The following is a 14240-nucleotide window of genomic DNA, read 5'->3' on the forward strand; positions in this document are numbered from 1 at the left end:
ATTGATTTTGTGATTTCTGTTTCCATAAGGAAATGACCACTATTTTTTCACATGCTTACAGGCCACTCATATGTCTCCTTCATGGATGTGTTCATTCATCTCCTCTCCCCTTTTTGATGGGGTTATTGGCTATTTGTTATTGCTGTTTAACTCTGTGAGTGCTTTATATATTTTGAGTGTTATCTGAAGCATTATGTGTGAATATCTTCTCCCAGTCAGTTGGGTGTCTTTGTATTTTTGCCTAGTTTCTTTTGCCAAAATAGACCCTTTAAACTTCATACAGTCACACTTGCTTACTTTTGCCAGTGGAATCAGGCCGTTAAAGACTCCTTTGCGAAATATAATTGTTTTGATGTCTTCATCCTTCCATTAGATCACTTATAGTCACTGAAGTGCTTTCTTCATCCTATGCCCACTGAATCACCCTTAAGCCAAGTGTGAATTCTCTTAATTACTTTGATAATTAACCAATTCATTTGTGCTTCAAAAGGGCTATGGTCTATCTCTCTATCTCTATCTGAATAATTTACTAACAAAATTGTAAAATATCAGTGAAGACATCATTCCCTAGAGTTAAGATTCTAATATTTAAATCTTAAACACACACACACACACACACTCACCTATTTGGAGTAAAATCAGCTTATTCCCTGGGGTCATTTAATTCTCATCGCATGGCTGTGCTGTGGTGGATGAGACCCCAGATTTACACAAAAGGAGACTAGATTCATAATGAAAGAAAAAATGTAGCCAATCACACTTAAGGTATTAAAACACTAACGAACAATCTCCCCAAGAACAAAAGTCCTGGTCCAGATGGGTTCCCCAGTGAATTCCATAAAACCTACAAATAAGATTTACTACCAGTATTCCTTAAGCTCTTCCAAAATATTGAAGATGCAGGAATTCTTCCTAATACTTTCATGAAGCTAACAATAGACTAATACCTAAAGCAGGCAGAGGTACTTCCAGAGAAGAAACTTTCAGACTAAACTCCCTGTTAAATATCAATGCAAATATCCATAATAAAATCTAAGTTATTCGTATCCAAAACAGAAAACTTACACACCCTGATCAAGTGGGATTCACCCAGGCATGCAAGGATGATTCAACAATTACAAATCAATTCAGGTAATACACCATATTAAGGAACCTTCCTCCAGATAATAATGGCCATGTAGAACAAGTCTACAGCCACTATCAAACCAAAGGGTGACTGACTCAAAAGATTCTCTCAAATATCGAGTACAATGCAAGTATGTTCACTCTCTCCACTACCAGTTAACATAGTATTAAAGTCTGCTATGGCAATCAGGCAAGAAAATAAAAATCAAATGGATGCTAATTGAAAAAGGAGAACTCAAACTATCATTATATGCAGACCACATGATAACAAACATAGAGAACTGCAGATAGCCCACAAAACCACTGTTAGAAACAAGAAATAATAAAAGCAAAGTGTAAGGGTACAAAATCAATATACAAAAATCTGTCACATTCTATTCTACAAATAATGAAGAGAGAGGAGAAAGCATTCAAGGAGTCTATCCTATTTAAAACGGTATCCGGAACCAACAAGGCTCTCGGAGTCAGCTTAACAAAAGATGTGGGAGATCTATATAATGATATCTTAAAATCACATAAAAAAGAAATAGAGGGAGACCTCAGGAAGTGAAAAATATGCCATTCTCACGGATCTAAACTATCAATACTATTAAAATGATTATCTTACCTAAGCTATTATAACGATTCAATGCAATCCCCATCCAAATTTAGACATTATCTCAAAAAGTCAAGAAGTTTATATCAGATCAGAAAGAACTGCAAATTATCCAAAGAATACTAAAAAGCAAAAAATTGGAGGTAATACATGACCTAATTTGGAACTGTGTCATACAGCCATACTGATCAAAACTGAATTTCATGAACTAATTTGGGACTGCGTAATAAAACTATCGTGATCAAAACTGCATGGTACTTGAATAAGACAGACTCTCCTGCCAATGGGTGAAATTCAAATATCCTATGACAAAACTCCATACATATGGTTAGTTACATTTTGATAAAATCGCTGAGAATATACAATGAAGTAAAGATAACCTCTTCAAAAAAGGTGCAGATACTCCATGGCTTGGGGTCCAGCCACACATGCTAGGGGAAAAGGCAGCTCAGATAGAGAAGAGAGCACCAAATAAAGGGTGTTGGGAGGATCCCTTCAGGATGGGAGAAGCATGCTGAAAATAGACTATAGACCGAACATGATTGCTACTCAATGCCTCTTTTGCAAACCAAAGCACCCAAAAAGTGAGAGAGAACAAAAGGGAATGCCCTGCCACAGAGGCAGTATGGGATAGGGGGGATCGGGGTGGGTGGGATACTGGGATCCGTGGTGGTGGTAAATGGGCATTGGTGGAGGGATGGTTGCTTAATCATTGTATAATTAAAACATAAGCACAAAAATTTATAAGTCTACAACTGTAATTCATGGTTTGTCCCTAATAAAAATTTGAAAATATATATAAAAATGGGTTCAGAGAAATTGAATAACTACATGTAAGAAACAAAAGCTGTATCTATATTTTACACCTCACATAAAAGTCAGTTCAAAGTGGATAAAATACATTGAGATCAAACAGAAACTTAAAGTACTTGAAGAAAATATAAACAAAACCCTGCAAGATTAGGGCCTGAACGGTGTCATCAAAGAGCTGATAAACTTAAATAAAACCAAAGCTTAGGGAAAAAAGAGCTGATAAACTAACAAAGAAAACAAAATAAAAAATTCACAGTGGGATGACAAAAAGTTAAAGAGCTGCATGTCAAAACAAACAAGGGTAAAACTAAAAGACACTAACGGAATTGGAAAAATATTTAAAATCAAAACATCAGATAGAGGTTTAATATACAGGATCTATAAAATACAAATATCAACAGAAAGAAATTCAAAAACCCTATCAATAAAAGGGGTCAGGAAATGAATAGACACTTCTCAGAGCAAGAAAGGTAGAGAGACAGTAAGCACATGGAAAAGTGGTCATTAGTCAGAGAAATTCAAATCAAAATGATAATGAGGTATCATCTCACACTAGTGAGAATGGTACATATGAAATACAGTAGGAACAATTTGTGTTTGTGGGGACGTGAGAAAAGCTGAGAGCTGTTAACCACAGCTAATGGGAAGTTGGTTTGAAAATCCCTGTGCAAAACCTTATTGAGAGTTCTCAGTAAACATAGTGGAGAGCAGCTGTTACTGAAAGAGCTGAGTTGATGGACCAGAGGGTTCTGGGGAGATTTTGTTTCATTTCCCCGTGGGTCTGAAGCACTGGGTATTAATTGTTACCATGATATGACTGACAAAAATAGTCAGCCTCATCTTCAGGCTGCACCCCAGAGATGGTCAGGTAGGCAGCATTGGAGGAACTCTCGATGGACCCAGAAAACCTTTCGGGAACCCCAGAGGGTCTTTGATTGTACCCATAGATCACGTTTGTGGGGGCACTTCCAGGGCGCTGCTGGTACCAGTGCACATAGTTAGACCCAATGTTTCCACTGCTGCGGGTACAAGAAATGGTGACCTTGTCCCCTGGAGACCCAGACATAGAGGGAATTTGATTCAGCACAAACTGGGCCCAAGTACCTGAAAGAAAAGAACACAGAGTTTAGTGACCCAGAAGGACCTGACCCAGCAAGGAGAGAGAGGTCATCACTAGTAGCCAGTCCCTCCCTGAACTGAAAAATTCCCAGCAGGCACTACCTGTACAATAGGTCAGGAAGGTGAAGAGCAGCAGAGTCCAGGCCATGCTGAGACACCCCCACACTTTGTGCCCAGGGCTTGACAGCCACCCTGTGCCCTCAAGGACTCTATAAAGGCCCTATAAGGCCTCCTAATTCACAGGGTGGGAGGTTTTCATGCAAATCTGCCCCTCTTAGGAAGCCAAACAAGCCCCTCCTTAAAATTGGTCAAGACTCATCTTGAGTAAAGAGAGACTAGATCAGGGAGGAGGATTTCTCCAAACGGGGCAAGAATGACATCTGCTGGGCAAGGGGAAAACTCACAGATGAGCAACCTGAGAGCCAAGTTGGCACAGCACCGCCCCCTAGTGGACACAAGAGATGTGTCCCTCCTCTACCCAAGCCACATCCTCAGAATTCCAGATCATGACCAAGATTCCCTACATTGCATTTTAACCTCACTTTGCATTTTATACTTCCTAACTGTACTGATGGGGCAGAACAAAGTTGAGTTATTCTGTGGAATATCATAAAGTGAATGAGCTGCAGTAGAAGGAATGGGAGTGGTATCCGCACTGAATTTATTTATTTACTTATTTCATTAGTGAAATACCATGAGGTACAGCTGTAGGGTAACAAACTTTTATGCTTGCGTTTTATTTATATAATTATTGAGTATCCATCCCTCTACCAGTGCCCATTCTTCACCATCAATGATCCCAGTGCCCTCCCCCCCACCCTACCCCTCTTCTGTGGCAGGGCATTACCTTTTATTCACTCTTTCATTTACGGTGATGTAATTTGCTATAGAGGTATTGAGTAGCCATCGTATTCGGTCAAGAAGAGCTTTCCACACTAGCATTGTTACTTTCAGTACGCATCTTGCATCCTGAGCAAGTCCTCCAAACATCCTTTACTTGGTGTTCCCTACTCTATCTGCGATACCTTTTCCCCAGCATGTGCTGCCGTTTTCCAAGCCATGGAGCAGACCTCCTAATACTTATCTCAACTATTCTTGGGTGTTTGAGTCCTATTGTGTTACTTTATATTCCCCAGATGAGTGCAGTCTTTCTATGTCTGTCCCTCTCTTTCTGGCTCATTACACTTAGCATGATAATTTCCATGCACTACCACTTGTATATAAATTTCATGACTTCATCTTTTCTAACAGCTGCATAGTACTCCATTGTGCAGATGTACCAAAGTTTCCTTAACCAGTCATTTCTTCTCGGTCACTAGGGTTTCTTCCAAATTTTGGCTATTGTGAGCAGTGCAGCAATGAATCTGCACTGAATTTAACTCCAAGGTAGGCTTTGGGAGAGAAGAGCTTTCCACACTAGCAGATACAAAGAGTGTGTGCACAGTACTTACGATCTATAATGCACCAAGGAACATTATGAACACTTAGTGATACATAGCATATACATTTTATTGTCATTTATGGTGGATTTGCAAAAGGAAACTAGGTACAGATTTAGCTATTGATTTGGCTATCAGTTCAGTATGAATCTAGGGACTGGGTCTCCTCATATTAGAATAGAAATTCTGAGTTGTTTAGCTTCTAGGCTAGAATATTAGTTTAGTGAAATGAAGGTGTTATGGTGACTCACGGGAGGCAATGTTGTCTAATGGGGAAATATTACACTGAATATTTTCATCTACAGAGTAAGGGGCCATCTCACAGCTGGGAAATTGGGATTCAAAGAGCAGGTTCCCAGAATGTCTAGAGCAGCTAAGGGGTGACAGTGACCCAAGCCACCACTTGTAGTGAGTTCATATGACTTCATTCGATATTTCTATGTATATTTGACAATATCTTGACCTCCTGTTCACAGGTGAAGACTCAAAGATGGAATAGAAGCAAAAATCTAGAGTATCTAGGTGATGGGTTTTGGGACAAGTCTCTGCTGAATAGAAAGCCATACCCTATAGCTTCTAGAGCAGGACTTAGAAAGCTTGGGGAACTTAACCTGAGCAAGTTGTGGGCTTAAACCAGTGCTGGGGAGGGGAGATACTCCCAAGATGTTCTCTGCATGCAGAGCACAGTAGAGGGCAGGGTTTTGTCTCACTTCCCCATGAGTTCTGGATCACTGTGAGGGTAAGCGCTGCTGTAATATGTACCAGAGTAATAGGTAGCCTCATTCTCAGGCTGCAGCCCAGAGATGAGCAGAATCCCTGCATTGGCTGAAGCATCTTTGGATACAGAGAAGCGGCTTGGGACCCCGGAGCCTTGGCCCTTGTCTGAGTCTGTGTGATAGTTCAGGAGACCTCGAGGAGGGCTTCCTGGCTTCTGCTGGTACCAGATGATCCTTCAGTCCCCACTTCTGATGCCACTTCTCAGGGTACATGACAGTCTGACAGTTGTCCCAGGAGATGCAGAGAGAGAGGGCAGCTGAGTCAGAACACACTGGGAGAGGGAAGCTGCAAACACAGACATATGTGGATGTGAGACAGAGACCAGTGTCATCTGCTTGAGACTCAGAGTCCGAGACTTGAACACTGACTATGAGCTTACTCTGAGTCTCTGGGAACCATCCCTACCTGTGCTATGATAGAGGAGCACGAGGAACACAGGTATCCAGGCCATCTTCTACACAGACCCTCAGAGACCCAGAGCTGAGGCTGGGCTGACACAGGCATCTCTTATCTCCAGGAGGACCTCAAGGAGGAGGGGCTCTTCATGCAAACTTGTTGCCCATATTGGCTATCTCTGCTTCACCCTGAGGACCAGATGAGGTCTGCCCTTTTTTTTTCCTTTGGCATAGTTAACATTGTAAAAGTTATTTTCGGCACTTTGGTTTATAGTACTGATAATGGTAGGGTGTCAGGCTAAAAATATTCAAACTAACCCTACACCAGAGTGTCAGCTTCCTCGAACATGTCCCACTTGTGCCCCCCTCCAATATTTATACCCCTCATGGACCATGTCTCACTGTATTATAGGTTCACATCATATATTTTTATTTCAACATCTCTAGGTACAGATGATGTTTCCTTTGACACCCCAACAACCATGAAGGAATGACTCAGAAAAGCCCAAGCAAGGAACTAAAGAAATGATTACACAAGTCACAATTGGGGAAATGCACGCAGAACACTGAATGAGGAAATGTATTGGAGTAAAAGAGTGATACTTAGATCATCCTTGACCCTGGTGCTTTGAAACGATACAAACAGAATGAAAGGAATCAAGCAGGGAAGAGGTGAACAAGAATTATGGGTTAACGGACTGCAGGGCTTCGGTTTAACAATGATGTGAGTGAGGGGTAGAGCCATATAACCAAAATATATTTTCAACAGTAATGAAAACATGGTATCTAAGCAGTAATCCCCAAACTTTTGTGTAACGTACTTATCAATTTGACAGACAGTAATAAAGTGGTGTTGGCAATGGCAAGAGAATCTAGGCATACTAGTGGAGGGAATTTGGCACTGGTGCAGTGATTAGTGTTGATATTGTATGTCTAAAATGCAACTATCGCTATCTTTGTAAATCACAACTCTTTGATAAAATATATGCTATCATTCATTTTATATTTGTATGATCTTTTAAGAATGGGAAAATCTATCGCTGTAAGTGGCACAAGGAGTGCAAAAAAGGAAAAAAACAGAGGCCACTGCAACCGAGGCACAAAATAGAGATTAAAGGCAGGATTGCCCACAGACAACACTAAACCTGGCCAATGAGGATACTTGTGTGTTTCATCAATTCACTTCATCAGTACGCTGGGCAGTTGGAACTGAAAATTCATAACTGTCTGGTTGGAAAGTCTTCCACATCCCTCACTCTTCCTCCTTCATAGCTCACCTTCAAACTCAATGGTTGACAGGAAAAATCAACATTAGATTCAGTGAAATGTACAAAACTTTATTTTTTGCCACTGTGAACATTTACAATCAACATCCAGAGCTTACTTTGTCTAATAATGCAAACCAAAAAACAGTCTTCTCTAAATTATCTGAAGTTCCCTTCACTCTTCAGTTTTCCTGTATCATTGCACGTTTTTTATATTTTCATCTTCTTTCCACTAGGACTCTCTTATTAAAATGATGTCTGAAATTCCATTTCTCACTGAAATTCCATTCAATGGCATGCATGAACAAGGTTTTTGAGAGGTGAAGTATGTAATTAAGGATTTGAAAGAGTGAAAGCCCAGGTATTCATAGACCTGAACAACTTCCATACACAAAGGAATCACCTTAAGATATGGACTCCATAGTCAGAGAGAAAAGACAGCAGGTAGGGCACTTGCACACAATCATTCATGGTTTGCATCCTGATACTCCATAAGGTCCCCAAGCACTGTCAGAATGATCCCTGAACACAGAGCCAGGAGTAGGCGCTGGAAATCACCAGGAGTGATCTGAAAACCAAAAAGAAAGAAAAAATCTCAGATTCCTAGACAGTCCTAGGTTTAGTAAACTAGTGATTATCAGAATCTGATGCCCCAACTCCAAAGCTACAGTTTCTTCAGCCTGGGATACCATTCTCACAGTGAATTTTGTTTTGTTTGTTTGGGAGTTTGGGGGGCACCTTTTTTCCATCATATCTGACACTGATCAGTGGTTATTCCTGGATCTAGTCTCAGTAATTACTTCTAGGGATGCTCAGGGAATCATGTGGGATGCCAGGGATCGAACCTGGGTCAGTCATGTGCAAGGCAAGTACCCTTCCCACTGTACTATCACTCTAGCGCCTCAAAAGTGAATTTTAATCCCTAGTGTTATACTTTCCAGAACTGCAAAACTAAGACTGTTACTGGTGCAGTCACTATTGAAGGCCCAGAATGGATCAGAAAAGCCTGCATGGGATTCCTACTGGTGTATGGGACCAAAAGGGCACAAAAAGGGAGAAAGACCAAAGCTTGGCTTCTCCCTCGTGGGCTTCCACATATCTCTCTGTCTCTGTTTCTCTGTCTCTCTCTCCCTCTCTCTCTCTCTCTCCACACACCCCCATGTTCCTGAGTTTCACTCCACACACGGGAGAGCAGAAGCAATGCCCAGTAGATTCTACCTTCAATGTGACATTGATGGTTTTACACCTTGCTTTATGAGTCTTTCTTGGGGAAGAAGCAGAAAGAACTTGGAGAAAATTTCTAAGTGGAATTTGTAAAAAAAAAAAAAAAACAAGTAATTTTTCAAATTCTACACGACCATCTCAGTGGTACCAGGGATGTTGTCCTACTTCCCCATCTGTGTGTGTCACAGTGAGAAGCCTCATCATGTGAAGTATGACAGTAATATATCCTCAGGCTGCAGCCCAGAGATGAGCAGCATCCTTGCATTGGCCGGGGCATCTTTGGACCCACAGAAACGGCTGGGGACCCTGGAGGCCTGGTACTTGTCTGAGTCTGATTTAAAACTCAGGAGATACTGGGGAGATCTTGCTGTCATCTGCTGGTACCAGAATATGTGGTAGCGCCCATCACTGAAGCCACTGACCAGGGTACATGTGAGTCTGGTGGTGCTTCCAAGAGGTGCAGAGACAGTGGGAGCCTGAGTAAGCACAGGCTGAGAGAATGAACCTGGAAGTACAAACACTTATGGTCATGGACAGGGACCAGGGTGATCCCACAAGGTTGGAACCAGAGAGACTGACTGGACCCCTGCCCCAGAATGCTGAGGTCTGTCCCTACCTGAGCAGTGGGAGAGGAGCACAAGAAGGAGAGTTCAGGCCTCTGTGCATGGCGTCCTCTGACCCCTGTAGTGGGGATGCACTGCCCCAGGCCTCTCTTATCCCTCTCACTGGCTCACAGAGACCAGCAATTCATGCAAATGTGCCTCAACTTAATGTCCGACCATATATGGTACTGAGATTCTGTGAACTGGAAATATTCTGCTCTGTAGTCCCCAAAGAGATAGTTTACTGATGCAACATAGACCAGGCACCGTTTCTGAGTCTCAGCTAGTGAGTTGGGACCTAGCTCCATCTGTCTCCACACACCCCTACCAAGTATTGTCATCTTAAAAGACTTTACAATACCTGAAAACACATTATAAGTCCTACATATATCATTCCCTGAATATCCCTGACCATCCCTTCCATTTCTTCAAGGTCTGTGTCTGGTAATTACTTTTGATTTTGGTTTTGTTTGAGAGTGGCCACACCCAGGGACTTTAAGAGGTGACTTTTGGTGTATGCTATGGAATCACTCCTGGCAGGGCTTGAGGGGCCATAGATGGTGACAGGAATCAACCCTGAGTCTTCATGTCAAGGCAAGCCGCCTACCTGCTGAACTCTCACTCAGGCCCGTGTCATTCACCTTTGAGCAATGACTCTCACATTCTGACTGAGACCCCGGAAGTGATGGACTGGGTTAATAGCCAAGATATACAAAGTACCCACAAAGATCAACAACAGAAAACTCCAAAGACCTGATCAATAAATGGGAAGAGGAAAGGAACCGATTCAAAATTTATTGAAGAGACAAGCACTTACTTCATTAAACACTTTTGAAATGCTGTTGAAAATCATTTCACCAAATATACAACTTTATATTTAGATGATCTGCTTATTGAATTCTTCGTAAATCTATGTTTATATCAATGCCTGTTTTATTAAATTATACCTTTGAAATATGTTTGGACAAAGAAAGTAAGAGAACCCCACTTTTACTTACTTTTCAATATTGACTTGTCTATTTTAATTGCCGTCTATTCCATACGTTACTTAGGGTGGATTTTACTGTAGATGGAAAAAATTGTTTGTGGAAATTTTTAAATATTTCATTAAATCTCTCAAATCTTGTATAGTAGGCCTATCAACATTGAGTCTTCCAATTCATGAACACAGGATATCTTTGTATTTACTCAACATTTTCCTCTAAGTCTATAAAATTATCTTGGAGTTTTAAGTAAACATTATTTTACTTCTTTAACGAAATTGTTTCTTATTCATTTTGATACCTTTGGAACGAAAAATTGGTTTATTCATTTTATTTTTCATTTGTTAGAACTGATTAAGGCAAACAAGAAAGCAGGCTAAGAGATTTTTTCCTTCTATCCTCACAATAGAGATGTTACTGATGCCTGCTCAAGCAAATAGATGAACAGCAGGAGGACAGTGCTACAGTGCTATCCTCCTACAACCTTAGCAGAAAAATATTGATTTCTCTGCACAAGGAAAAATGCCTTTGTGGTAGCCGTGGGATACAGACAGGAGATTATGAAATCTCACTGGATTCCAGAACCTATAAATATCATTTTGAGAAGAAATATGCATGCTCCAATGGCAGACTCACCTACATCAGTCCCAATTAAAGTCCCAGAACAAATCAGTTCTCCGGGGAATTTTCAGATTGGTTAGTTCTGAATTTGCTGCTATGGTATCATCAACTAAATGATGCAGGTGAAACCTCATCTTCTTGGGTCCCAGGTAACGTGTTCACACGACCAAGACCCTGAGTGTTGGCAATGAGGTGGCAGTGGCCCAGTATAGAACCAGAGAGATTTCAGCCCAACTTCCCACAGAACCGAAGGACAATGCACTTCATGCCCTAAGGCAGGCCTACCAAACTTGGTCTGACTACAGATCCAGTGCCAGCCCCTCTCTTGTGAAACAAGTGGGACCTGAATGTACAGAGCCCTAAATAGAGACACACACCATTGCGTCCCAATGTAGGCGAAGCAACATTGCTTCTTAGTGAAGCAGCCCTGATATCAGGCTCCAGAAGTGCTCTGTTGTGGTCCCACCCAGAAACATGGTGAGAGGCACACTCGCCCTCAACCCACCCATGGAACACGATGCATCCCAATGACTAGTGTCATCCATTTCATCTACAAACCAAGCCACAAATCTCTTGTGAACTCTCTCACATCTTCAGAGATAGCCCATATATTTTCACATCTGTACACAAGCCTTCCACTCTGTAACCCAATTCAGAGTTTAACTCTGAAAAATCTTACCCTTATCTGAGCAACAAACCCCTTCACCAAGGTACTGGGCACATATTCTTTGCAGTAAGTGTTTTTGTGTTTGCGAATAGAGAATAATTTTTTTGTATTGGGGGTTTGATACAAGCCAGAAATGGGGTAGTTGAATCAAGTGGGAACTTCACTATTACTTTTTTGAGAAATCAACGGGAGGGCCTTTACCTTTACCTTTACCTGTTGTATCTTACCTTAGTTCTTATGTATTTTGAGTGTTAGTCTGTTATCCAAAGCATTATATGTCAATATCTTCCACTCGGTGGGGTGTTCTTTAATTTTTGTCTTTTTTCCTTGGCCCAGTAAAAACATTTGAAATTCATAATTAGACTTGCTTACCTCTTGCCAAAGGAATCAAATCATTGGTCATCATTGCTTTGATGTCTACAACCTGCCTCTATATCACCTACAGTCAGTGAAGTGCTTTCTTTACCCTGTGCCTCCTGTGTGAATTCTCTTAATTACTTTGAGGATTAAGCAACTGTTCTTTCTCCTGTCCTCCAAAAGTGTAGATCATGCAGCACTACAGCATTCGGAGGAGCAATGTGGTCCTGTGCCACTGCTCTAAGCATTGTAGATATGATCTCTCAATGCTTCCTGCAATATCCATTGGTATGGATTCTATAGAAAAAGTGAGATGTCTGATTTTGAGGCTCTTTCCTTGAGTTCTCTGCATAATGGGCTCAATTACATCTTATTATGACATCTTATTATCTCATTCCTACTTTGGACAAATTGGCAGGCTATCGAATGTAGCCTGCCCACACGGCAGAGTCTGGCAAACTCCCCATGGCATACCCAATATGCCAAATACCAGTAACAATGATGGGTTTCATTCCCCTAAAGAGCTTTGAATATAATCTCAGGGCTAGGATGAAAGAGACGTTACAGGGGCCTGCTCGAGGCAATTGACGATTAACAGGATGATTTGTGATTTGTGACAGAGTAGACAAAGAAAGTGTTTGCGGGATTTGGTGGCATTTGGTGCTTAGTCTGTAACAACCCTGCATCCATGTTCACACCCAGTGTACTGTGCCTTTTGTTTCATGAACTACACCCACCAGGTTGATGAGGGGAGTATGATGTATCATGCTACAGATAATATCAATACAACACAGAGAATCTCAAAGTTCACGTCCATGGTGTAGGGTTAATATTTTCACAAGGTCCAGAATTTCAATCCAGATAATCCCAAATGGAAAGGAATGTTTGTCTTAGGTTTTCTGCATTGGAGGGTAAATCAAATCAATGAAGGGAGAGGAGAAGCATTATCAGGGTTGGGTAGTGGGGGGGCGGGGGGACAGAGACAAAGCACGTCTAAAAAAGTTGAGTGTAAACTGACAATGACCTGATATCTGCCGTCATGGGTCATATCATGACTTCATTTCTTCTTTCCACATCCACAAATCAGATGATGTCCTGACCTCCAGTTCACATATGAGGAACCAAAAATGGACTCAATATGGGAGCATGGAACTGAGTCATCAGGGTCTGTGGGGCCAGCCTCATTGCTGACTGGATATGGTTGTGTCCTGAAATCTGATCCAGGACTGAGTAGTCTGGGGGGCTCAGCCTGGCAGCTGTGTGAACCCACACTGTGCTGGGGGAGGGTAGAAACTTGTGTAGAGAGCACAGCTGTGGACAGGTTTTTGTCTCACTTCCCCATGAGTCTGGATCACTGTGAAAGAGTTTGAGTTACCATGGAATGTAGCACAGTAGTAGTCAGCCTCATCCTCAGTTTGCAGCCCAGAGATGAGCAGAATCCCTGCATTGGCTGAGGTATCTTTGGATCCAGAGAAGCGGTTGGAAACCCCAGGACCCTGGCCCTTGTTTGATTCTGAGTAGTAGTACAGGAGATATCGGGGAGGGCTGCTTGCCTTCTGCTGGTACCACCTGATCCTGAAATCACCAACACTGAATCCACTGCTCAAGGTGCAGGTGACTCTGGCAGTTGTTCCAGGAGATGCAGAGAGGGAGGGCAGCTGAGGCAGTACAGGCTGAGAGAGGGAACCTGCAAATACAGACACATAATGGCGCTAGACAGAGACCAAGGTTGAGAACCTTAACACTCAGAGCCAGAGATCTGCAAACTTAATATGAGTTTATCTGGATCTCTGTGGCACATCCCTACCTGTACAGTGACCAAAGAGCACAAGGAGGAAGGGAATCCAGGCCATCCTGCACACAGACCCTCTGAGACCCTGAGCTGAGGCTAGACTGGCACAGGCATCTCATATCTCCATCAGAGCCATCAAGGAGGAGGGGCTGTTTATGCAAATTTATTGCCCATATTTGAGGTCTCTGCCTCACCCTTAGTACAATCTGAGATCTGTATTTGTATTTCTCTTTCTTTCTTTCTTTCTTTCTTTCTTTCTTTCTTTCTTTCTTTCCTTCCCTTTTTGAGTATATTTTAAATTTCTTCAATTATTTTAGGAACTTTGTATTAAAATATTGACAACGGGAGGGTGCCAGGCAAAGGCACATTCCAACACTGCACCTCCAGCAGACTGCGAGCTTCCTTCCATCATGCCCCAGTGTCTCTCCCCAATACCTGTCCTATCACCCCATCTCAACAGTGATTT

General features: G+C 41.9%; 2 gene segments (V, D, J or C); both read right to left on the minus strand.

Annotated features, from left to right (window-relative positions):
- Positions 1–3329: 3329 nt before the first annotated feature.
- LOC130022907 (immunoglobulin lambda variable 6-57-like) lies at positions 3330–3800 on the minus strand. The segment is given in 2 exon segments: positions 3330–3637; positions 3755–3800. Coding segments are annotated over 2 exon segments (354 nt in total).
- A 5152-nt stretch (positions 3801–8952) lies between these two features.
- On the minus strand, positions 8953–13847 carry LOC130022904 (immunoglobulin lambda variable 5-52-like). The segment is given in 3 exon segments: positions 8953–9243; positions 13317–13669; positions 13790–13847. Coding segments are annotated over 3 exon segments (690 nt in total).
- Between the last annotated feature and the right edge of the window lie 393 nt (positions 13848–14240).

Source organism: Sorex fumeus, unplaced genomic scaffold (assembly GCF_029834395.1).
Source record: "Sorex fumeus unplaced genomic scaffold, SorFum_2.1 ptg000021l, whole genome shotgun sequence".
NCBI lineage: Eukaryota > Metazoa > Chordata > Mammalia > Eulipotyphla > Soricidae > Sorex > Sorex fumeus.